Source organism: Sus scrofa, chromosome 2 (assembly GCF_000003025.6).
Source record: "Sus scrofa isolate TJ Tabasco breed Duroc chromosome 2, Sscrofa11.1, whole genome shotgun sequence".
In the NCBI taxonomy this organism is placed as follows: Eukaryota; Metazoa; Chordata; class Mammalia; order Artiodactyla; family Suidae; genus Sus; species Sus scrofa.
This window is the reverse complement of record NC_010444.4, coordinates 29,529,129-29,555,242: the sequence shown is the minus strand read 5'-3', so window position 1 is coordinate 29,555,242 and position 26,114 is coordinate 29,529,129. Positions and strand designations below refer to the sequence as shown.

Here is a 26,114-nt window from a genome sequence, read left to right as displayed (position 1 = left end):
GGAGCTCCTGGTTTTTCTAGTGATTAGTTCAGCTGTAAACAAGAACACTTTGTGGCCTTGATTCCATCCATCTATATTAGTGAGGAGACTCCAGAGCACTTTGTATTGAATTGTCACTTGAAATCATCACAAAAGGTGGCAGCCTCCATGCTAGAAACACCATCTTGGCATGTAACATATGGGATGGTCTCAAAGCCAGGTCAGTGCTTAAACTTAAGACCAAGATACTTTCTAATTTACAATATAATTAAGAAGAACTAGAAAGGAAACAGGTAGATTAAAATTGGTATTTTTAACTCCTTAAAATGTTTTGTTTCAGACCTAAGAGCACAGCATTTTTGGGCGTTAGGAAGTGAACATAACCAGGTTTGATATCAAAGAAAGACATGGGAACCTGTGAGAAAAACTAAGAATCTCTTGACTTGGAAGGATGAGCTGCAGCCTAACTGAAGTGTGTATCACCTCTTATTCTAACTACTTCGACTACTTCCAACTTTTTTTTTTTTTTGTCTTTTTTTTTTGCTATTTCTTGGGCCGCTCCCGCGGCATATGGAGGTTCCCAGGCTAGGGGTTGAATTGGAGCTGTAGCCACCGGCCTACGCCAGAGCCACAGCAACGCGGGATCCGAGCCGTGTCTGCAACCTACACCACAGCTCACGGCAACACCGGATCGTTAACCCACTGAGCAAGGGCAGGGACCGAACCCGCAACCTCGTGGTTCCTAGTCGGATTCGTTAACCACTGAGCCACGACGGGAACTCCCTTTCAACTTTTTAATAGTTTCCAAGAACCCTTCAGGGATGGAAATTATATTGAAAGAAGATCTATATTGTCTCCAGCCAGAGGTCACTTATGTGTCGCCTTAGGCCTATTTAAGAGTCCAACATCCCCATCAACTCATTGCTAAGTGAAAATAGAGACATTAAAAAAATCTTTATAATACATCTAGCGATAGGGACATGGTGAGGGCAATAAAGGTAATGTCAACTATACCTTTTGAGGAAGCGATAAGAATGTGCTTCACAGATGTCTAACCTCAAGAGCATAATTGACCAAGGTTCCAAACTATTATGCTCTGAAGTCCCTCACCGGGTTGGCACCAGTGGCCAAGGATACTAAGGTAGGTCCAACCCAGGGAGTCACAGGACTCAGATGGACAACTTTGACTCAAGGATATATCACCAGCTTTTCCAGCCCTACCTTAGACTGCACAACAGTCTAGAATACATCCACCCAGTCTTGACCATTCCTCTTTTCTTCCTTGCATTCAAGCCTGAATTTCATGTCTGACAAGTCTCCCAGCCTTACCCTGAGCTCTCCCCATTTTCTCTCACAGGAATTTCTTCTATTAAAATCCATATGCATTTTTTTAAAAAAAAATCTGTCAACTTTTCACAGAATCTGGAAGAACACACTTTAAACTGACAATTAAAAAATTACATAAGGATTTCCAATAGACCATTTGTAAAAAGCTTGATATAGTTCAACACATATCATCATGTCAAAGTAGTTTTATGATGCATACATTATTATTCCCAGTTTTCATGTGGAAAGTTATATGAAATAAAAGATTTTAAGATAAAACTACAGGCAGCAGAAATCTAAATCTAAATCTCAGATTTTATGATGTTTACTTTAGGTTTTGAAATACACCTAGAAATATATTTTTGTAAAAAATAAGCTGTGGGAAAAAAATAAATGCTGAAGGAATCTCCCCACTCCTCTCCCCCACATTTTTCACTTCTCTTTACCATCATGATTTCACATCTCTGTATATGAAATAGGTACAAAACTTGATGTCACTGATTTACATATCAAAATTAATATAAACTGGGTTTTTTTTGTTTTTTGTTTGTTTTTTTTTTTTTTGCTTTTTAGGGCTACACCCACAGCATATGGAGGTTCCCAGGCTAGGGGTCAAATCAGAGCTGTAGCTGCTGGCCTACACCACAGCCAAAGCAACACAGGATCTGAGCGTCTGCAACCTACACTACAGCTCACGGCAGTGCCAGATCCTTAATCCACTGAGCATGGCCAGGGATCGAATCTGCGTCCTCATGGATTCTTGTCAGATTCATCGACCACTGAGCCATGACAGGAACTCCAATATAAATACTTATAAATTAATGACATAAAATTGTTCTTATAGCATACAGAATATATTTAGAAGTTATTACACATACACACACACAAATACATATTCCCTTCACTGTTTGTTTGATTTTTGAAGCAAACAAAAGGCATTTGAAGCCATAGCTGATCAAGCAGGTATGTGACCAAATAAGGCCCTTTGTAGGAAGAATAGTGATGTGTATAGGTACTAAATAAACATTAAGACAATAATAAAGAAGAAATACCAAATAAGCATAAATATTGTTGGATTTTCCAGAAAAGATAATTTTCATTTCCAGTTTTGCTAACAAGGCAGCATTAAAATTATGTTTTTAGAATGATGATCGTTTTCCTGGGACACTTTAGTTTTCTGTTCCATTGAAATTGTAGTTTTTCATAAAATACTAATGAACAAAATAATTGCAATATTTAAAATACAGAAAATAGTTAATCTGTTCATTCTTTATTTTCTATTTACTCCAATAATAATTTATTATTACAAATATAATTTTTTTTTTTTTTTTTTTGGTCTTTGTTGTTGTTGTTGCTATTTCTTGGGCCGCTCCTGCGGCATATGGAGGTTCCCAGGCTAGGGGTTGAATCGGAGCTGTAGCCACCGGCCTACGCCAGAGCCACAGCAACGCAGGATCCAAGCCGAGTCTGCAACCTACACCACAGCTCACGGCAACGCCGGATCGTTAACCCACTGAGCAAGGGCAGGGACCGAACCCGCAACCTCATGGTTCCTAGTCGGATTCGTTAACCACTGCGCCACGACGGGAACTCCGTACAAATATAATTTTAATTATACTATTCAATTAGAGATTCTTATTTGCATTTCCTAAAGTTGACCATATCAAGGTACATAATAGATTTATTTTAAACTTACTGTGAAAATGTAACAAAACTCTTTATGATTAAAAAAAAAAAGCATTCTTGGAGTTCCCATCAAACAAATCTGACTAAGAACCATGAGGTTTCAGGTTCAATCCCTGGCCTCACTCAGTGGGTAAGGGATCTGGCATTGCCATGAGCTGTGGTGTAGGTCGCAGATGTGGCTCGGATCCTGCTTGCTGTGGCTGTGGTATAGATCGGCAGCTGCAACTATGATTCAACCCCTAGCCTGGGAACCTCCATATGTTGCAAGTGGGGCCCTAAAAAAAGACCAAAGGAAAAAAAAAGCATTTGTCAAATGGATAGAGGACAATGTTTTTTAAATTTATAGTAATAACCTGGTTTTTTAACTTAGCAATATTAAGTTGAATGAGTCAGAACTATAACTTAAATCTTTATATAACTGTTATTTGTTACATCTTAGAAAAATTTATGAACTATTTTCTACTGAGCTTACCAATCAATATTTACAACATAATCTTTAATACTAGACACATATAAGTTCCAAATACTAATGGAGTCTCTAACTTAAGGAACTGAATCCACCCAGGAAAATTTGATGCATTGTACCTATTCATCTATTGTAAAATACATAGCAAAGGAGATGCAATTACAATGATAAGAAAACATTAAAACCCTAAAGCTTGGATAGGTTTCTTTGCCAAACTGTCAAAAGAGAATTACATGAAAGTTTAATTTTTAAATATTCATGCTATCTTATTCTTCAAGAATAATTCTTGCTTATAGATTTTATTTACTGACAGTAGTACATGGAAATTAGCAAATTCATGATCTTTCCTCGGAAAGATTAAATGCTTTTGCATTCCAGGAAACTACATAAAAATCATTTTCTCCTTTTGTCTAAGACCAATTTTATATTATTATTTCATTTATGGAATATGCTGTCAACTTCACAGCATGAGCATGAGAGAAGAAGACTTGCTTTAATAGTTCTTCATTACAATATTGCCTACAGAATCTTATGATTAGCTCACTTAGGCTTGACATTTATAAACTACAGTTTTTCCTTGATAAGAGATAACATTGCTAGCATTTCTAAAATTCAGAAAGATAATTCTATTCCTAGAAAGTCAGAAAATAAAAATAAGATTTTAGTATTTAAAGTTCAATAAAATGTTAATGTTTTTCCCATGTTATCATGTTTCATAATTTCTAGATTCCAGTTGCATGCAATAATTTCCTAATTTAGGAAATTTATGAGAAAGTATTCATAAGCACTTTTCAGAAAATTACAATATATTACTTCAGCATATAATTATTTTTCAAGAAAATAATTTCCAGTTTTGACCAGTTTTTTCATTATGTTGTTATCAGATAACTGCAGTTGGTTCACTACCAAACCCAAGCAAAATCTTTCCTAATTTTAAAATTAATAGTCATTGTAGTTTTATAATACAGTTTTAAAAGTAAGTTCCTTACTTCTTCTTGTGCCTGATGGTGTTCCTTCGCTGTCATTGAAAGAATGACTTTTTCAGTAATTTTCCCTTTCTGTTCATCTGCAGCCAGATTCAACTAGAAAAAATAAATAAGTAAATGACATGAAAATAGGTACCTATTGACACCTACTACCGACATTTATTCAAACAACTAATTTAGCATAATCGTGGAAGCTGATTTCAAATTAATTTGGCCCATACATATGTGAAAATGAACTCCATTTAGATTAAATAAGCTGAAAGTTCATTTTCATATATATATTTAACATATATTTAACACTGAATTTTTCACTTCCACTTTTATTGCTTTTAGGCTTAATAAAATATGATTTGGGAGGGGGGTGTCCTTAATTGTAGACATTTTACACTGATGAGTACTTTTTAAAAGCATTTTTTCAAAATTAACATAGCAACATTTTAAAAACTTAGGCTGATATTTTCTACTAAAATCTTTCAATGCCAGAAGGGAATAAACTGGCTCCTTTTATGTCAGGATAAGAATTCAAGGATATAAACCAAAAGAAATGTCAATTCTACACTCTAAACAGTTCAAAATGATTTATAATATTTCACAACAAAGAGTAAATTGTATCTTAAACACCTGAAAGGTTACCTCCAACTTGCTCCATGAACAGAGCCAGATAAAGGTCTTCTACTGCTGCTGCTAACCCATGTTATAAAAAGGTGAATTAGCTTATTCTGTATTTCTTTATAAATAATCCCCTCCAAACAAAGTGTGGAGCTCCTGTCATAGCTCAGTGGCAATGAATCTGACTAGTATCCATGAGGACTCGGGTACAATCTCTGGCCTCACTCAGTGAGTTAAGGATCCAGCATTGCTGTGAGCTGTGGTATAGGTTGCAGATGCAGCTCGGATCCCAAATTGCTGTGGCTGCGGTGTGGGCTGGCAGTCACAGCTTGGATTCAACCCCTAGCCTGGGAATCTCCATATATGCTGTGGGTGTGGCCCCCAAAAAAGACAAAAAAATGTTATTTTCAAGAAAAGAAAAAAGCTAAACTCACACAATAATATTCACTCAACAGATTTGTATTAATAGAAAGAAAGAAAATAACAGCCTGATGGAGAACCTTCTGAACTGGAGTATGTAACAATTCTTAAGCAATGGACAGGCCATGTAATATCTCCTTATTGAAGATGAAGAATGAATAATGACCATGTTTTTTGTTTTGTTAATATTGTTGTTTTAAATAGGCTTTCTCATTTGTACGCCTGGCAAGTCACGTTTGAGTTAACATGAACTTTTTTTTTTTGGCCTTGTAGGGCCACACCTGTAGCATATGGAAGTTCCCAGGCTAGGGATCGAATTGGAGCTGCAGCTGCTAGCCTACGCCACAGCCATAGCAACACAGGATCCAAGCCACATCTGTGACCTACACCACAGCTCAGGGCAATGCTGAATCCTTAACCTACTGAGCAAGGCCAGGAACAGAACCCGCATCCTCATGGATACTAGTCAGGTATATAACCACTCAGCCACAATGGGAACTCTGAGTTAACATGAACTTTAATCCATACCCTGCCCAAAGACCCACTCCTATTCTTGGGATAAAAAATGGGGGTGGGGGTCAACAAACGGCCTCTTCAATCTATTATCATAAGCTATAAGAGTAGTATCAAACCTATGAACACTTCATCCACTGATTTATAATACAGCTCAATATATCAGAGTTTCTGTTTTGGTAGTGGGATGATCATCCTAGATAAAAAGTTGACAAATATTTCTATAAGAACCATATAGTAAATATTTAGGCTTGAGGGGAAAGGGGACTGACAGTCTCTTTTGCAATTACTCAATTCTGCCCGTAACATGAAATAGCACAGAAATGAATGAGTGTGGCTATTGTCCCCAAAAAACTTAAAAACAAGCAAGTGGCAGACTGATTTTGGACAGCAGGCAATGTTTGCTGTTCCCTGTCTTAGACTGAGAACCGCTGAAAACAAGTTCTTTTAAAAAGAATCATCATGTCACATACATGATGACTATAGTATATACTATAGCGTAGTATACAATGCTATATAGTATATCTGAAAGTTTGTTAAAAGAGTGGATTCTAAGAATTCACAAGGATAAGAAACCCCAGATCCGAGCTGCATCTGTGACCTACACCACAGCCTGCAGCAACACAGGATCCCTAATCCACTGAGTGAAGCCAGAGATTGAACCTGAATCCTCATGCACTAGGTTGGGTTCTTAACCCACTGAGCCACAACGGCAACTCCAGAAAACATTTTTTTAACTATATGAAATGATGGATGTTAACTAAACTTACCATGGTAATCATTTCACATTAAAGCCATTAATGTGAAGGTCATTATGCTATTCACCTTAAACTTACACGGGCCATATGTTAATTATATCTCAATAAAACAGGGGGAAAAAATCATCATATGAGACTATTTTTGGAATCAGTCTCTCCAAGGAACATTTCTTCCTGTGCTAAAGTAATACAAAAACAGTAAAATTATAAAATGTCAAACTCAACTTCTACACACGGAAGTCTACGTGTAAACTGTGGCACAACATACTTGTGTCAAGTCTTGATGATTATTTCTTTATTGAAGGACCCTCATTTCAGGAGGATATGTGAAGAAGAGTGACTGGGGAATATTCACCAAGCTCACCTATTCTTTACAAAATTAATTTTCAAATGCAAAAACATTCAGAACAGATCTTTCTTGAAGCAATGCAAAACAAAACAAAAACAGAACTATGAAACTCTTTAGTGCCACAGCAGTAGTTAGATTCTAATGAGGTCTTCCAGGGCCATGACATTTAGAACTGCTTCCAAGGAACTCTTTGGAAGGTAAGAATTCTTTACCTCTAAAACCATCACAGTTGGAAAAATCACATCATTCTAACACTCTACTTCTAAAGAAGCACTATCCTAATCTATATAAATTGAGGGGAAAAAACACATCAACATTACTGAAAAGCCTCATATGCATAGTACCAAATGGAGAATCCAGTAAGATATTGAGAAATAAATAGTCAACAAAAATATAAGGATACATAGATGGAGCCTTTCCTGAAAATAGACTAGCTATTCCCAAAGAGAGATTTCTTATACAATTATTTAGAAGAAATTATGGAAAGTAAAAAGTCAAATTAAGTGAATGCCTTTTCACTTTGAAGTATTAATAACATGCAGTGCTAACAGCATCTTTCCCTCAAATTCTAGACATGATAACAATAGTAGGATTCTTCTCTCCTGTCACTTTGGAGAACATTCTGTTTCTTTATTAAGACAAAACTAGATGCTTTTGATTTTCTGTTCTTGTCTAAAATATATGAAATAATTCTTTTCAGTGGGTTTGAAATTTCTGAGGCCAATTTCTCATGTATAAAGAGGGTAGAAACTTCAAATTAAAAATCAAAAGCAAATGGGAAGGATGAACAGTGAGGGCATTATCCTAAGGAAATAATCATATCAATAATCATAGCGTATGATCTCACTTATAAATGGAATTTTTTTAAAAAGCCAAGGAGTCCCTGCTGTGATCAGCAGTGATGAACCCGACTAGTACGTATGAGGACACAATTTCGATCCCTGGCCTCACTCAGTGGGTTAAAGGATCTGGCATTGCCGTGAGCTGTGGTGCAGGGCAGACGCAGCTTGGATCCTGCATTGCTGTGGCTGTGGTGTAGGCCAGCAGCTCTAGCTCCAAATCGACCCCTAGCCTGGGAACTTCCATATGCTGCAGGTGTGGCCCTATAAAGACTGTCTAAATAAATAAATACATATATATATATAAAATAAAAATAGATATAGAGAATGTTGGTTGTTGACAGAGGTAGGATGGGGGTTGAGGGGCTGGCAAATTAGGTGAAGGAAATCAAAAGGTACAAACTTTTAGTTATCAAATAAATCATGGGGATGTAATGTACAGCATGGTGACTAGAGTTAACAATATTGTATTGAATATATGAAAGTTGCTAAGAGAGTAGATATTTTTCTCATTACAAAAAAAATTCTGTAACTATGTATAGTGAAGAAGGTTAACTGGACATTGTGGTGATCATTCTCAATATATACAAATATCAAATTATTATGTTGTACACCCGAAACTAACATAATGTTATATGTCAATTATATCTCAATTCAAAAAAAAAATGAAAACAAAAAACAGGGAGTTCCCGTCATGGCTTGGTGGAAACAAATCCGACTGGGAACCATGAGGTTGCAGGTTTGATCCCTGTCCTCGCTCAGTGCGTTAAGGATCCAGTGCTGCTGTGAGCTGTGGTGTAGGTTGCAGATGCAGTTCAGATCCCGAGTTGCTGTGGCTCTGGCGTAGGCTGGTGGCTACAGCTCCGATTAGACCCTTAGCCTGGGAACCTCCATATACTGAAGGTGCAGCCATTAAAAAAAAAAAAAACAAAACAGAAAGATGGCTCAAATTTGTATATAACTATGAAAAGCCCAATCTCTACCAAACAGGGGAGTGGGAAATCAAGTCACTTTTTTCTAACTATATCATGTACTTTTTAAATGTGAGAAAAAAAAAACCCAAATATGTGTTGTATACATCAAAACTTAAACTAAATAGGAAGGTTTAATTCACCATTTTTGTCAGAGCTTGCTGCTAATATTTTTAAAATATGTAAGAACAAACATTAGCTATCAAAAGTCAGGTTAAAAATTGTCTCATTCAATATTAATGGTAACCAGAAAGAACAGTCAAGAGACTAGTCAAAGACAGTAGCAGGTATTGAAGAAACAAGGAACATAACGGCTCTGTCAAAGAGAACTGAACAAAAAGCTTCAAGAAAATGGTCTGGTTAGAGAAACAAGATTAAAAAAGAGTAAGTTTATCTCAAACAATTTGTTTAGGAATTAGGAAAAGAAATCCACAAAAGTATATGTAACTGAAGCAACAAATTCCAATGAATGATTTCTAGTGGTTATTACCTTTAAGAACATATTTTATATATAGCTATTAATGTATAAGGTAGCAGGCATTATACTTTCTCTAAAGCCCTAAAGGTTCATAGATTAGTAAAACATATGGCCCAATGTGACTAGAATAGAAAGTGCTCTTAATTTTGAAGAATTCCTCAAACATTTCCTGGCTATGGAAAGCTCTACTGTGGACATCCTAGAGAGGAAAACAGACCTCCTGCTGGAGAAGTACAGACAGAACAGCAGTAATCTCACTTATGGGTATCAATAACAGTAGATGGCTCTTCTTTCCTATTTTTTTAACTCCCTCTCCAAAATGTTTTAAAGTATATTTATAAAAATAATAAAGACTAATTGTGTAAAAATTTTAACATGATAATAAATAACTAAACAATAAAATCTATTTTAGAGGAGAAAATAACTCTGAAGTAAACTCTAGAATCCAATTATTAATATCTTCAGAAAAGGTACAGCGATCAAATGAGCTAGGATGTTCTGCCTAGTTCATACTGATATTCCACATAGGTACTAGTCAAAAAGGGAAGAACCTACTGGTCTAACCAAACTGTACTTCTGCATTCAGTTTTCTCTTTTTTCAGAAGAGCTAATGATTTAAATGTGAAGTATATAATACATGTTGTGTATAATATTATTAATAAATCAATGTAACCCAACAAGAAAACTGAATCTTTCTATCAAAAATCTATTTTCAACCAGTAAATATTGGTCTATTAATAAATTATTTGATCCAAATTTTACATGCAGATCAATACCAGCAATACAGTTTAGCATAAACAACAGGACACTCAGCCTTCATACATATTGACAAGTTTTCCAATGGTCTGTTAATGTACAAAAGACTGGGACAAATTACTTATTTATATATACAAAACATGGTTATAAAGACCAGCTGCAGGTATTTTTTTGGAAAGTGCATTTTAATAAGGTCCTATTCAGTTAGGGAACAAATGGGGAAGAAGTAGTTTGCACTACAGAGTTTAGCGCAAGAGCTTTCTCTTTTTCTAACCACGAAATCAATCATTTGTCCAGACTGTGGGAGTCAGAGTTAGTTACTGAAAAGAGCTCCGTATATAAACAAGTCAATAACTCATTGTGTGTTATTGTCGAGCTGAAGAAGTCGGCTTTCAAAAAGCTGCCCCTGCTTCTCTCAGAATGAATGTCACTGTATTCAGGGACTGGGAGAGAGTCCTTTGTTTCCAGCCATTGCTGCTGCCATTTATGTATGGGAACAGGAGGTGGCTGCTTAGGAGTGTGGGGGAAGCCACTATTGGGTATCATGGATGTCCAGGAAAAACTCTGAATTTTGTCAACCTAAAATATTTGTGTCTGTAAATGCATTAATGGAACTGATAAAGAGTGGCCGCACACAAACTGGTAAGGGAATTAAATAATAATGAGTCTGTATCATTTTAAATTGGATCAGGCTGTTATTTTTGGCTCCCTACCTGTCAACAAATATGAAACCAAAATACAGGCAGTAGTTTGAAAAGTTCAAAGTACGAAATCAAACTGGTGAACATGTCAACATGTCAAATAAATGCTGTCTGTTTCTGTCATAAATATCAAAGACGATTCATGGAACTCTCAAATGGGGTTTTCAAAGTGTGTGTGTGTGTGAATTTCTTTATGGAGTTATTTTATGTATTTAACACTGGTAATGTTAAAGAAATCTGAACTATTTTGATGTGAAAATTAATTTAAATAACCTTTAGAATTGAACTAGACCTAAAAATCACAAGACAAATATTATTATACTCATTTATTTCATCTTAATATTTATTAAAAACCTTCTATTTATTCAAAATCAAACTAGGGACTGTGAAGAAGCACCAGACCAGGATTCAAGATTTATAATTAAGCTGGGCAAATGAAAAATACACATGGTCTGTTTAATCACTGGTCCTTATGGTGAGGTGGAGAGAGGTGGTCTCTGAAATCTTTTTTTTTTTTTTTTAAGGGCCACACCCACAGCATATAGAAGTTCCCAGGTTAGGAGTCAAATCAGAGCTGCAGCTGCAGGCCTATGCCACAGCCACAGCAGCACCTGATCCAAGCTGCATCTGCAACCTACACCACAGCTCATGGCAACACCAAATCCTTAATCCACTGAGCCGGGCCAGGGATGGAACCCATATTCTCATGGATACTAGTTGGATTTGTTACCGCTGAGCCACAACAGGGACTCCAATGGTCTCTGAACTCTTTAAACAAAAGCTTAGCTTCTTTTTTTTTTCCATGCCCATGGCAGAAGTTCCCAGGCCAGGGATCAAACCAGCACCACAGCAGTGACTCGAACCACAGCAACAAAAACACCGGTTTTCTAACCTGCTGAGCCACCATCAAACTCCTAAAAGCTTCTCTCTTAATTAATTAAAGTTGGAGTCATAGGCAAGGAGAGAGTTGGAACTACAACTGAATCCAGCTGATTTCAAATCCCCTCACAATTAGAAAATGACAGCATTAAATAACATAACATGCTTTCACATGTAAAAAATGTATTAGACATTTTTCTATATACACAAATGGGTTAATAGCAAAGTGCAATATGGTTGAGGAAACAATAAATAGATAGATAGATAGATAGATAGATAGATAGATAGATAGATAGATAGATAGTAATAATTTGTGGCAGAAAGCAGATCATTCTAAATACAATTAGTAACGACATGACTTTGGAAGGAGGGGGAGAAAAGCTGAGCATAAGCAGAGCGAAAGGACATAGCTGATCCTAGTGAGTCAGCCTTGGCAATGCTCTGATTGGAAGGAATGGTTCATACTGGGGAACAAGGACTAGATGGTTAGTGTAACCCATGCCTAATCTATTTCTGAATTTAATTATAAAGTAGGTGCTAGTTCTATAATGAGGGCATAATTGAGGACTCGGTAGTTGGCGTTGCCTTGGCTCAGCCCTATCTTCTCGGGTTGTATATACTTAACTTACTTCCAGTCTTAGAGATTCCTTAAGAAAATCCTGACCTAGACCCTACTTCTAACTGGGCTATCTCTCTTAAGTCCCTTCTATAAAAAATTCAAGAGTGCTACTTTTAGACTTGAAGAAGGAATAGAATCCTTAATTCAAAACTTTCAAACAGTAATATTTTAAAATATTTATAGCTTATCTAAAGGGATGTAAAAGAGAATTCTACATAATAGTTTATCTTAAATTTATTTAATACTTAAAGAAACAAACTGCTTTTAAAAATCTCCCTCCTTTCTTTTTTTTTCAGAAAAAGTAATCATAAAGAAAGTTTAGCCTTTCCACATTCTGTGCAGAAAGTGGTCTTAAGTTAGTCCTGACTTAGTAGCCAGATTATAAACTTTCTGTCTAGACACTGTCACAATTAAGAATGCCACATGCCCTAAACTCCACTCACCTTGCCCTCTCAGACTGACTCTCCACTCCATTTCTTCCACTATCACGTGCAGTTTTGGAGGGACTATGCCACTCAGGCTAAGGGGTAGACCCCTGATCCCCCAGACCAATCAGCCCCTCTCTTCAGAGATAGAGTCAAGAGGTGAACCACACAGAGACATAAACAGTTGTAGAGAATTTGTCCTATTAACAGGATCATGAAGAGATTGTCTCGTAAATTCAAATGTCTGGAGCTACTTCCATTCTTTTTACAGCCCATTTCTTTCTTTTTTTTTTTTTTTTTTTTTTTTTTTTTTTTTGTCTTTTGTCTTTTGTCCTTTTTAGGGCCTCACCCGCAGCATATGGAGGTTTCCAGACTAGGGGTCTAATCGGAGCTGTAGCCACCAGCCTACGCCAGAGCCACAGCTATGCAGGATCTGAGCCGTGTCTGCAACCTACACCACAGCTCACAGCAACGCCGGATCCTTAACCCACTGAGCAAGGCCAGGGATCACGCCCACAATCTCATGGTTCCTAGTCGGATTTGTTAACCACTGAGCCACGACGGGAACTCCCACAGCCCATTTCTTTGATCTTTCCTTGAGTTCCGTATGCTACCACCTGCATCCCATTAAATTCTGTTTTTGCCTAAGGTAGCCTGAGACTGGCCCCAAAGATTGCAACCAATAAATTCTAACAGATATGTCCTATACATCCTCACAGTAAATGCCCCATTAGTTTAGAAGATCTGAATGAGTCTCTATTCTTTGCAACTGAAGGTATCACACTCAAATGTCTTAATAATATGTCCTTTGGGTATTATAATGGGTAATGCAACAAGAGTATTGATTTTTAAATTATGCTTTTCTTTTTAGCCTTTTCACATACAAGACTGCCCAGACTATTCCAGGTGTCTCTAGGATTTTTCAAAATAATTTTGCTTCTAACCTGGACAACAAAAATGTACAACAAAACAATATCCTGGCATATAAGACTGTTGCCTTGAGAGAGGCCCTATCTCTCAAGAAAACCCTGTACCCATTCCAATTAGCATATAAACAGCTAAATTTAGATGACTCAGCCTATAAATTTCCCCTTGTAGGAGTTTCCATTGCGGCTCAATGATAATGAACCTGACTAGTATTCACGAGGATGTGGGTTCAATCCCTAGCCTTGCTTGGTGGGTTAAGGATCTGGCATTGCTGTGAGTTGCAGTGTAGATTGCAGATGCAGCTCGGATCTGGCATTGCTGTGGCTGAGGCATAGGCCAGCAGCTACAGCTCTGGAAAAAAAAAAAAAAGTAAATAAATAAATTTCCCCTTGTAAATTAGGAGTAATGACTGATTGCTGTGAAGACTTTGTTGGCATAAGAAATAAGGAAGATATAACGAAGGAACAAAATAAAAGCCTACTTCCTTCTGTCCTAAAGGAAAAAAATTGGAAGAAGTCTCAAAGAGAGAGGCAGGAAAGTAAAATACCAGAAGAGTTAGGTCCTAAGTTCCCCCTTTTAGGGTGTGGCTTGGAAGGGGAGACAAGTGTCAGGTAAGTGGAAACTACACGTGGACAGAGGGGTCTTCTGCTCCCCTCTTCTCAATATAGACCCAGGAAGGAACTGTCCTGCAGCAACTTAGGACACAGCCACACTGACAAGATGACATAATAAGGGCAGGCAGAGGGAGGACTGACATTTAGTTTTCCCAAACCACCCTTGGTTTCTGTGTCTTATGACGTGGAAGTGTTTCAGTATTAGGCTGAGAAGTCTGCCACAGGCTACTGGCATAGTGAGGAAAGGTGGCTCTGTAGTGAGAGCACTACCACAAACTCAAGCCAAATGGGTCTCTCAGTCAGACCTTAGAGGGCTGTCCCTAATACCAGAGAAAGTCAAGGTTAAGTTGGATTATCCAAAAATCCCCACCAGAAAAAATGCCTGAGCCAAGAGAATGGGCTGCAGACACACTTCACACACTGCAGACCAGAAGAACATCCAGCAACCAGGTGAACGAGGGACATGTTTCCCCTGCCAGGCAGCTGCCATGCCAGCATGTACATGACAATGGGCCAGTATGAGGCAGGGGCCCCTTGCCCCAGTGCCTTAAGGATATGAAAGCCATACAACCTCTTCTTCCATATACCACCTGAAGGAAACCAACAGGGTACAAGAGAGTCTATCTAAGAGAAAGAATAGCCTAAAATAACTATTTAACAATCAGATCAGTCTAAGCTTAGAACTGAATTGATATTCAGTACTTCCCCTCAGGATCCAATGGGAAAGAGCTCAGGAAGAAAGTAATGTTTGTGTCAGAAAATAACTCAGGGTCATTTAGTTACTTAGCACACAAACTGTGTACACACATATGAGAGGGTCTGTTGATAGACTGAGCCAGGGAACAACGTCAAAAACAGAATTTATCAGGCAAAGAAGAGAAATAAAACACAGTCAGACTGTACATTTTGGCAGGGAATTGATAAACTGATACTTACTAAACTGAGTAAGCCAATAAGGGTAGCAAAGAAACCATTTTAGTTGTTCACAGATTCTCAAAACAAAAACAAAAACAAAAACAAAAACAAAAAAACCTTGAGAGTTCAGCTGAGAAGCATGTGCGGAAGGCCATTCCATATTATGTCTACTTACCATACCACTTTAGTTAGACCAGTCCTGCACCATTCCCACACTAGAACGTTTCCTTCCTTTACCCAAAGTAATGAACCACGTTTTCCTCTTATGCACTAAAAGAGCTATTTGAATCAGAGAACTCTTTGAGAACCATAGTTAGGATTTGGGGTCAAGAAAGGATAAGGCATCAGATGGGCCACTGAACCCTAACAGGGTATCTGAACCTGTTAGGTTGGATGGGATGCACCTTATATCTCCAATAAGCCCACTTTCAATTATAATTCCCACAGTGATGGGGGAAATGTCCACATCAATCCTTTGTCACCCAATTTGGTCCAGTTTCATCTGTGAAGCCCATTCTGGCTCTGTCCTCTCCTCATGTGCATGTATGAGCCCAAATATACTTCCATATACTAGAGATGGTACCCCTCCCTCTCCCCCTTCTTTCACTCTTTTATCTAGTATTTTTACTGAATGCCAGTGCTGGTACAAACAATGAACTGCACTGGTTTTGGCAATTCAAGTATCAGTTAGATGCCTCCATACCTTCAGAAGGCTAATGGTCAGTTAAGAATTGCAATTCCACAATCAGCACTTCCCTAATTGTTTCCATTGTGTCTGTTCCTGATAAATACAACACAGGAAGATAGCAGACATTCAGTAAACAACTGTGATAAATTAGTGATGGATGAAAATCCTCAAATTCTAAGTGCTTTTATTTTTCATTGGACAACTGTTTCCTAAACTATGTTCTAAAATTGGGATTTGTGGTCAAATAATTTTTGTAAACACTAGGTTAAATCAAGATAAATGGGTTTCTTTATGGCATGGCTCCTAAGAGGCTTTAAGATGCTAGGAGATATCATTAAGAACCTGAGAGCACCTCAGGGTATCCAACCAGATTACTTTCAGAAATGTGTCAAGATACTAGAGGGAGTTCCCATTGTGACTCAGTGGTAACAAACCCAACTAGTATCCATGAGTATGTGGGTTCATTCCCTGGTCTTGCTCAGTGGGTTAAGGATCTGGCATTGCTGTGGGTTTATGATCCAGGGTTGCTTTGAGCTGTGGTGTAGGTCACAGATGTAGCTCATATCTTGTGTTGCTGTGGCTGTAGTGCAGGCCGGCAGCTGCAGCTCTGATTTGGCCCAGGAACTTCCATATGCTGCAGGAATAGCCTTAAAAGGCAAAAAAAAAAAAAAAAAAAAAAAAGATACTAGCAATTCTCAAATTGGTCTTGAAAGCTGAAGATGGACTTCTAAGACTCTATTCAAGAGTGAGTACAAAAGTGACTCAGTTCCCACAGGGAGCACAACTCTAGAGGTCCATTGTTGTGCTGTCTGCTGTACTTCCCCCAGATTGATCTGTAATTCTTCCATGTAATTTGTTTGGGCCTTGAGGAAAAAAAATTCTATAATACATATAAAAAATATAATGACCAAGAAATTTTTCAGGAAAGGATGATTCATTAATGTTAAAATATATATTAAAACAAAAATCACTAAATCAGTGTATCACACTGTGTAGTATAAGACAGTTAGCAGAGCTAAATATCAGGCCAAAATAGACACAGCTTATATACCGAGAGCTTTATTACACGTTAAATGTGATACAAGTCTACAATCTCTTAGCCACACTCCAAAATTCAAAAATTTCTGAAAAAAATGTTTTTTCTGAAAAAAATCATTAGGCACGGGAAGGGGAGGGAGTGGGAGGGATCGGGAGCTTGGGCTTATCAGACACAACTTAGAAAGATTTACAAGGAGATCCTGCTGAATAGCTTTGAGAACTTTGTCTAGATACTCATGTTGCAACAGAAGAAAGGGTGGGGAAAAAATGTAATTGTAATGTATACATGTAAGGATAACCTGACCCCCTTGCTGTACAGTGGGAATATAAAAAAAATTATTAAAAAAAAAAGTTGTGTATTTGCAATTAAATAATTAAAAATAATACAAAGTGGGGAAAAAAAAGGGTGGGGAAAAATGTAATTGTAATGTATACATGTAAGGATAACTTGACCCCCTTGCTGTACAGTGGGGAAAAAAAAAAAAAGAAAGAAAGAAATCATTAGGCAGAAAAACCCAGCAAGGACAGATTTATAGACTTTGCTTATCTCACTTAGTGTGACAATATCTCACTGTGAAAATATTAACATGCTCTATGAAAGGGAACTGTTTCCCCTTATATAGTATATGGTCTAGGTACTACACCACTTTCCTAAAATTCAAAACTTTACGAATTTCAAAACACATCTAGTCCCAGAAAATTCAGATAAGGGATGGTGGTCCAAATTTCAAATCAACAAGGAGAGGCTGGATTTCAAAATAGGTAATACTGGAATGAACAACTGACTAATACTTTAGAAAAATATACTGGATCCGTTTTTTACTTTAAACACTTTTTTTTTTTTTTTTTTGTCTTTTGTCTTTTTTGTTGTTGTTGTTGCTATTTCTTGGGCCGCTCCCGCAGCATATGGAGGTTCCCAGGCTAGGGGTCAAATCGGAGCTGTAGCCACCGGCCTACGCCAGAGCCACAGCAACGCGGGATCCAAGCCGCGTCTGCAACCTACATCACAGCTCACAGCAACGCCGGATCGTTAACCCACTGAGCAAGGGCAGGGATCGAACCCGCAACCTCATGGTTCCTAGTCGGATTCACTAACCACTGCGCCACGACGGGAACTCCCACTTTAAACACTTTTAATGACTTAAAGATTTAAATACAATTATAAAAGTGCTGGAAGATAATATAGCTGAATTTGTAAAGCCTGAAAAGAAAACAGGTCTAAGTCTAATATGAATAGATTTAACTAAATCTAAAATGAGCATTAATAAAACTGAAAAGCAACAATACACTGAAAAAAAATCCAAAAAAAAGAAAAACAAATAAACAAACCACCCAATCAAAAAATGGGCAGAAGACCTAAATAGATATTTCTCCAAAGAAGACATATGGATGGTCAGTAGGCACACGAAAAAAAAACGCTCAGCATCACTAATCATTAGAGAAATGTAAATCAAAACTAAAATGAGGTAGCACCTCACACTGGTCAGAATGGCTATTATAAGTCTATAAAGAACAAATTATGGAGAGGGTGTGGAGAAAAAGGAACACTCCTGCACTGTTGGTAGGAATGTAAATTGGTACAACCACTATGAAAACAGTATGGAGGTTCTTCAGATAACTAAATACAGAACTACCACATGATCCAGCAATCCCACTCTTGGGCAGATATCCAGACAAAATTTTCATTCAAAAAGATATGTGCACCCCTATGTTCATAGCAGCACTATTCACAATAGCCATGGAAATAGCATAAACGCCATTGACAGATGAATGGATTAAGAAGATGTGGTATATATACACAATGGAATACTACTCAGCTATAAAAAAAGAATAATGCCATTTGCAGCAACAGGGATGCAACTGGAAATTCTCATACTAGGTGAAGTCTCATATTAGGTGAAGTAAGTCAGAAAAAGACAAATATCATATATCACTTATGAGTGGAATCTATAATATAGCACCGATGAACCTATCTACACAACAGAAAGAGATTCACAGACATACAGAACAGACTTGTTGCCAAGGGGAAGGGGTAGAGAGTGGGATGGACTGGGAGTTTGGGGTTATAGCACATGCAAACTACTACATTTAGAATGGATAAGCAGGAGTTCCCGTCGTGGCGCAGTGGTTAACGAATCCAACTAGGAACCATGAGGTTGCGGGTTAGATCCCTGACCTTGCTCAGTGGGTTAACGATCCGGCGTTGCTGTGAGCTGTGGTGTAGGTTGTAGACGCGGCTCGGATCCCGCGTTGCTGTGGCTCTGGCTAGGCCGGTGGCTACGGCTCCAATTTGACCCCTAGCCTGGGAACCTCCATATGCCGCGGGAGCGGCCCAAGAAATAGCAAAAAGACAAAAAAAAAAAAAAAAAAAAAAGAATGGATAAGCAATGAAGTCTACTAGCACAGGGGACTATATTCAGTCTCTTGGGACAGACAATGACAGAGATAATATAAGAAAGGTAATGTATATATATGTGTGTGTGTTTGTATATATATATATGTATGTATGTATGTATGACTAGGTCACTTTGTACAACAGAAACTGGCACATTTTAAATCAACTATACTCTAATAAACAAAATTAAAAAATATTCTTAGAAAATATTTGCAACATGGCAATTGGTTAATATCCTTAATATGTAAAGAACGCTTTTAGGTAAACTAAAAAAGTAATTAAGAAACATATAAACACCAAGGAAAATATGAGCAAAGGAAATGAATACACAATTCAATAAAAAAAAAAAAAACAAATAGCAAAAGAAAACATGCACCAAAAGTTAATTATCACTACTAATAGAACAATTCAAACTAAAACAATGAGATGATGTGTTTGGTCAAACAATCAAAAATTTTTTCTAATGTTAAGAATTGTGAAATTCAAGGAATAGTGAATAGAGGGAAACTTCATGTATTGCTAATGAAATAAATGTTACAGCTTCTTGGAGAAAAATTTGGCAACATATATCAAATCTTAAAAATGTGTACAACTTGTAGTTCCTGTTGTGGCTCAGCAGGTTAAGAACCTGACATAGTCTCTGTAAGGATGCAGGTTCAATCCCTGGCCTTGCTCAGTGAGTTAAGGATCCAGCATTGCTGTAAGGTGTGGTGTTAAGTCACAGTTGCCACAGTTGCTGTGGCTGTGGCTGTGGCGTAAGCTGGCAGCTGCAGCTCCAATTCGACCCCTAGCCTGGGAACTTCCATATGTCATGTGTGTAAAACTTTGATTTAGATGTTCTGCTTCTAGGAATTTTTCCATATCAGATAATCATGGATATGCACCCCCAAACTGACTAAAACAATGACAAAATATTTTTGCGAGAACAAAAAAAAAAATTTCATGATATACAAATGTTCAAATTTAAAGAGATTAATAAAATAAAGCTTCTGACCAGAATCTCATCATCTATTTAAAATAATGCTACAGAATATTTTATAATGGGAAAGGTAACAACATAATAACTGAAAAAAATTAGGTCTCAAAAAAAGGAAATATTTTTAAAATATATCAGTATATGAGAAGGATATACACTAAAATATTGAGAATAACTACTCAGAATGGTGAGACCATGCATGATGTCACTATTTTCTTTCTTCTTTACATCACCTTATTCTATAAACTAAATTTTCTACAATATTAATACATGTACATGCTTGAATCTTATAATTTAAAAAGGCTCTTTTAATATTGCTTCTTTTCTCATTACCTATATGTATGTATATATATATATATGACTTACTACTCCTTTTAAAAATCTATCCTCTGTCGACATTTGCCCAAATTATTATCTTTTTCCTCATTTTATCTGTCTTTAGAAGATAAAATATAACTCAGAAGAAAACAAGAAATTTACAAAAAGAGACAAAAAAGGTAAAATATTAATAACCCCTTTGCTTTCAAATCACCAACAGCCTGATAAACTTTTTTGAGAGACTGGAAAGTGTACATTAATGCAGTACAATGGAAGGTCTATGAATTCTTATTTAATAACTGCATTAAACTATATTTACTGCTTCTTAAAAGAGAATTGAGATGACAGCAAAGACTGGGTAGAGATAAGGGTAGGAATCTCATTGTCTACTCTGTCACACTGCTCTGGGCAATATCTAGATAGTAACAAATTGGCAACATTTTCCTTCATATTAGAGCATCTGATTATGGAAGCTCAGTTAAAAATCAGAATTCCATTAATATGAATGGACATGGGTGACACTAATAAGAAAATAAATTACATTTGGAAACTTAAGAATTTTTTTTAAGGTTTGTACAAAAGAGAAAATGTATTAAGATCCACAGACTTTCAGCAGTTATTATCAAACCTGTTAAAGTAACTTGGGTATAATTCCTTACCTAACATTCACTTCATCTCTAGGATTATAAAATTAACACCCAATGTTATTTTGCCATTCTGAAATTTTCTATTAATGCACTTTAGTACAATTAATACTCAGCAGTACTGTTAACCATTTTATATTTAATGATTTGGACCTCTTCCTATGCACATATATAGAAATATAAGTAAGTGCATGTAAAATATATGATTTTATGTTTAAAGAAACGGTATCACTTCCATATTATTTGGTAACTTGCTTTTATTGCATGGCAATGCCTTCAAATGCCCCATTAAAAAACATCTTAAGCAAATCTATAACTACCTAGAACTTATGGGTATTAAAATTTAATCCAAAATTTAATCCAAAATTTCAGTGTCATGCCTGATTAAAAACTCTCCTCTAATCATAGTACAAGCTAGATTTATGACATGAGAAGTTTGGGATAATGAAAGAGGCATATTGGCTTTTTCTTTAAATACTTCCCAAGCTCTTTTGCTGTTGGGAACACATCAGTTTTGCTCCCATTTCACTGAAGGGAACTTAGTCACAAGGCCACCTCCAAATGCCAGTCAGGCTGGGAGATAGTGTTGTTAAGCTTCAAAAACAGAGAAGGATTCTGTGAAAGGCTAGATGTCTCCACCACACTGCAGCTCTATCTACGGTATCATGAGATCTACTGTCCAAACAAGGACATGCTTGAGAGTGGAAATAATTAGTCTGAGATAACAACTGAACTCTAGGATTGTTTGGGAAAAATTCTCTTCCCCTCCTCTGCTTAATAAAGTTTTCTCAAATCTCTCTTCAGGTAGCCAGCATAGTCTATTCATAACTCTAGCACACCAGCTCATATATTTGTTATGATTAATTATTTACTATCTTTCAACTCTACCAGGATGGGCCTCTACTCTCTACCCTGCACCCTTGGCTATCCTTAAGGTTACTGGTGCTTTTCCCATTCCACGTGGTCCTTGTAAAGAGATAATAATCATGGCAAACCCTGCCATTACAGGATGGAGCAACTGGTTCAGTCCTGAATAAATACAGAACAGTGTAATTGTGGATACATTGATTTGTTCAGGAGTGACCAAAATTGGGAGAGAATCCTTCCATGAGCTTTAATGTGTGGTTCTTGAGAGAAAGGTAGTATATGCCTCACCCAATGGATCAGATGCTATGGATCTCCATCATATTGTCATCATATGGGAATACAGTTATAAAATTTGGTTATTTTCTCAACAGTTGATTAAAAACTTAAAAAATCTTGAACATTGAAAACTGGGCATATCTGCATTTTTTTATTTAGCCTATTTTCAGGCTCTAATTTAAGGCAAAAATCTGACTAGGTCCCTGTCCACTCAGAATTCTGCAGTGACTCCCCACTGGCCACAGGATGAAAACCTGAGTTCTTTATCATGGCCTTATTATCTGGCTTCTTCCTCCTCACCTGCCTCACTTCCCATCTCAGTTCACAACTATGACTTGACCTTATGCTATGCCACCAAAATTCCCATGTTCTACAACTCCTCTTCTATGCTCCCTACACCCCCAAATTATGAGAGAATCTCAAGATCCATTCTCTACATCCCTATCAGTCTCCAAACCTTCTCCACCACCACTGAGAATTGCCTCCATAATCACCGCCATAACCCCAAGTTTCATTGTGAGTTAGGAAAGATACAAGTATAAAAAATATATTTCTATAACTCTAGTTTGTACCACCACCCCTCTTCTACACACCTCCCCCCACCACACACACACATACTGACTCTCCTCTGGTTTAATTTATCTGGGAAGACTGCTCTGGTGGCTTCTCGATCTTTGGCACAGGAGCCCATCCTATGCTTCTACAGTAACTGTGCAGGGTGCTATCACAGCACTTATGCAATGAATTGGTGTCTCTTGCACACTGATCCCTTCTGCCAGACTCTGAGCTCCTCTAACGTAGCTCTGAGTCTGTATTCAACTCTGTATCCTTAGTGCCTGGCATACAGTAGATACTCAACAAATACTAGTTAAACTGAATAGAGATGAAAACCTGGAAAACTATGGCTAGAATATATAGAATTCTCAAAATAAATTCCTGAAGCTTGGTACAATATATATATATAAAATTAAGAGGGATAATGACTCCTGGAAACATCTTCAACATCCAAATCTCGCCTTTTAAAATTACATATCAGGAGACCTTCATTTCAGGGTTAGGTAAAGTTGTAAGAGGGAATCCTGAGCCTATATTTTATTACCAGTTCCATCCCCTCTAAAGCCTCAGTGTCCATTCCTGCTGGTAAAGCCTAATGTGGACCCTACTACATGCTTTTTCTTCCCAGGTGTTCCCTTGTGTTTTGAAGGGAAAGGAGCCACAAATGCTGGTTATCAAGACAACCAGAAACACTTTTGGCAAACAGACATTTATTGTATAAACTTAAGGACACTTAGGACATTTTAAAATTTAGTTTTAGTTTTCAGAACTTGATCTGGATTCTGTTTTTATTGTACCATATATCCTAGTAATTAAAAAAAATAAAGCTGCCTTTTGTTTCTGAGAGTGGTTTGAATTTAGATGCTGGAATGACTAATTTACTTACCTAAAATTGATTTCCTTCTGTTTTCCAAAATTTTTGATTTCTCAATTTTATCTAGTACATATCTAATTTTTATGTTCAATATTCTGATTTATCATCATCATCAACCATTAGAGGAGAGAAAATTTGTTGAGGCTCTACTATGTGCCAGGCACTGTGCTTAGTGTTTTATTTGCAATTGAAAATCCAATTATTATAGAAAGGGAGAATAAAGTATATTTAAGCTCTATGTCCTAAAACATGGCCCTCTAAGACACAAACTTTGAAATCTCTGTGTGGGGAAAAAAAAAATCTCCTCTCTCTGAATTCTTATATATTTTTTGTGTCATGTGTACAGGAGTTTGCATCAACATCACTCAAAAAAATATTTATTGTGGAGTTTCTGTTGTGGTGTAGAGGAAAAGAATCCAACCAGGATCCATGAGGATGTGGGTTCAATGCCTGGCCTCACTCATTGGGTTGGGGATCCAGCATTGCTGTGAGCTGTGGCATAGGCTTGGATCCTGCATTGCTGTAGCTGTGGCATAGGCTGGCAGCTGTAGCTCCAATTTGACCCCTACCCTGGGAACTTTCATATGCTGCAGGTATGGCCCTAAAAAGCAAAAAAAAAAAAAAAAAAAATTATTGAATACTTACTATGTGTTAGTCTAGAAAATTGTAACAAGACACTTCCTTCATACACCTTAAAACCTGAGATGACAGACAGATATGGGACAAAGAGTAGTATGATAAGCATGAAAAGAAATGAAGGATTTCCAAGGAAAGCTAACCTAGGCTTGGGGCCAGAGCAGAAAATGCTTCTCTGAGCTAGATATGTTACTAAGCTAAAGACAGGCAAGAAGTAACCAAGTCAGGAATAAACAAGGAAGAGCATTCTGGGCAGAGGAAGTGCCAGAGCCACCTATTGCATAAAACATACAGTATCTCACTTAATATTCAAAATAATTCAGAAAGGAATCATTATTGCCTTTTATAGATAAGAAAACTAGGACTCAAATTAGGTTAATTAATAACATTGGAACTCTTGCCTATCAAAATCCAAATCATTTCCACTATGCTTAACTTCCTATTGGACCAGCAATTAGTAAAATTTTTCTATAAAAAGACAGTAAATACTTTAGGCTTTGCATATCAAGAAGCAACATCAAGGGAGTTCCTGCTGTGGCACAACGGGATTGTTGGTGTCTTGGGAGCACTGGGACCCAGGTTCTATCCCCAGTCCAGCACAGTGGGTTAAGGATCCAGCATTGCTAAAGCTGTGGCATAAGTTGCAACTGTGGCTTGGATCTGAACCCTGGCCCGGGAACTCCATATGCCACAGGGCAGCCAAAAACACAAAACAAAACAAAAAGAAGCAGCATCAAGGATAAAATATAGGAACCTGAATAACAACAGAAAAAAAAATTTCCATAAACTGGAGTTTCCAGTGTGGCTCAGTAGAAATGAACGTGACTAGCATCCATGAGAACGCAGGTTCAACCCCTGGCCTTGCTCAGTGGGTTAAGGATCCAGCATTGCTGTGAGCTGTGGTGTAGGTTGCAGACACAGCTCAGATTCTGTGTTGTTGTGGCTGTGGTGTAGGCCAGCAGCTACAGCTCCGATTCAGCCTCTAGCCTGGGAACCTCCATATGCCGCTGGTGCAGCCCTAAAAATACAAAAAAAAAAAAAAATCCATAAACTTGATGAAATTCAAAATTTAATAATAATAATTGGGTACAATGTTTTATACTACAAGCCTACTAAATGAGAAAAATGAAAGTCTTTTAGGGGGAAAACATTTCACTTAATTGGGGCTCAAAATTAATGTCCACTATAATTAAATAAACTGAAAACATTTATCTATGAAAATCATCTTAATTTATGGATCATACCAAAAGCAAGTGACCAGTCAGATTTGGTTCATGGGCTATAGCTTGGCAACCCTTGCATTAGGCCAAGAGCCTCGAGAGTAGTACTGCCCAAAGAACTCTAATATGAGGCACATATGTAATCCTAAGGTCCTAGTAGCCACATTTTAAAAAGGTAAAAAGAACAAGTTAAATTTATCTTACTAATTTATTTAACCAAAATATTACCATTTAAACATACAATCGTGCCAAATCTTTGAAATCCAGTGTGAATTTTACACTCACAGCATGTCTCAATTGGGACTAGTCATGTGTCAAGTACACCACAGCTCTAGAGAACAGGTCTGTTGAGGGCTAGGAAAGTATAAATGAGAAAAGTAGAGCATATAGAATCTTATGTTCAACTGAAGA

The 26,114-nt window shown here is 37.2% G+C and overlaps 1 protein-coding gene across 9 annotated transcripts in view; it reads right to left on the bottom strand.

The window, feature by feature from the left end:
- Nucleotides 1–26,114, bottom strand: part of LOC100517025 — a 431,209-nt gene that overhangs the window by 241,147 nt on the left and 163,948 nt on the right. For all 9 annotated transcript variants that reach the window (XM_021085287.1, XM_021085289.1, XM_021085290.1 and 6 more), the window contains one exon: nt 4,447–4,539. In XM_021085287.1, the coding sequence (XP_020940946.1) occupies nt 4,447–4,539 (93 nt within the window). The remainder of the gene's footprint in view (nt 1–4,446; nt 4,540–26,114) is intronic.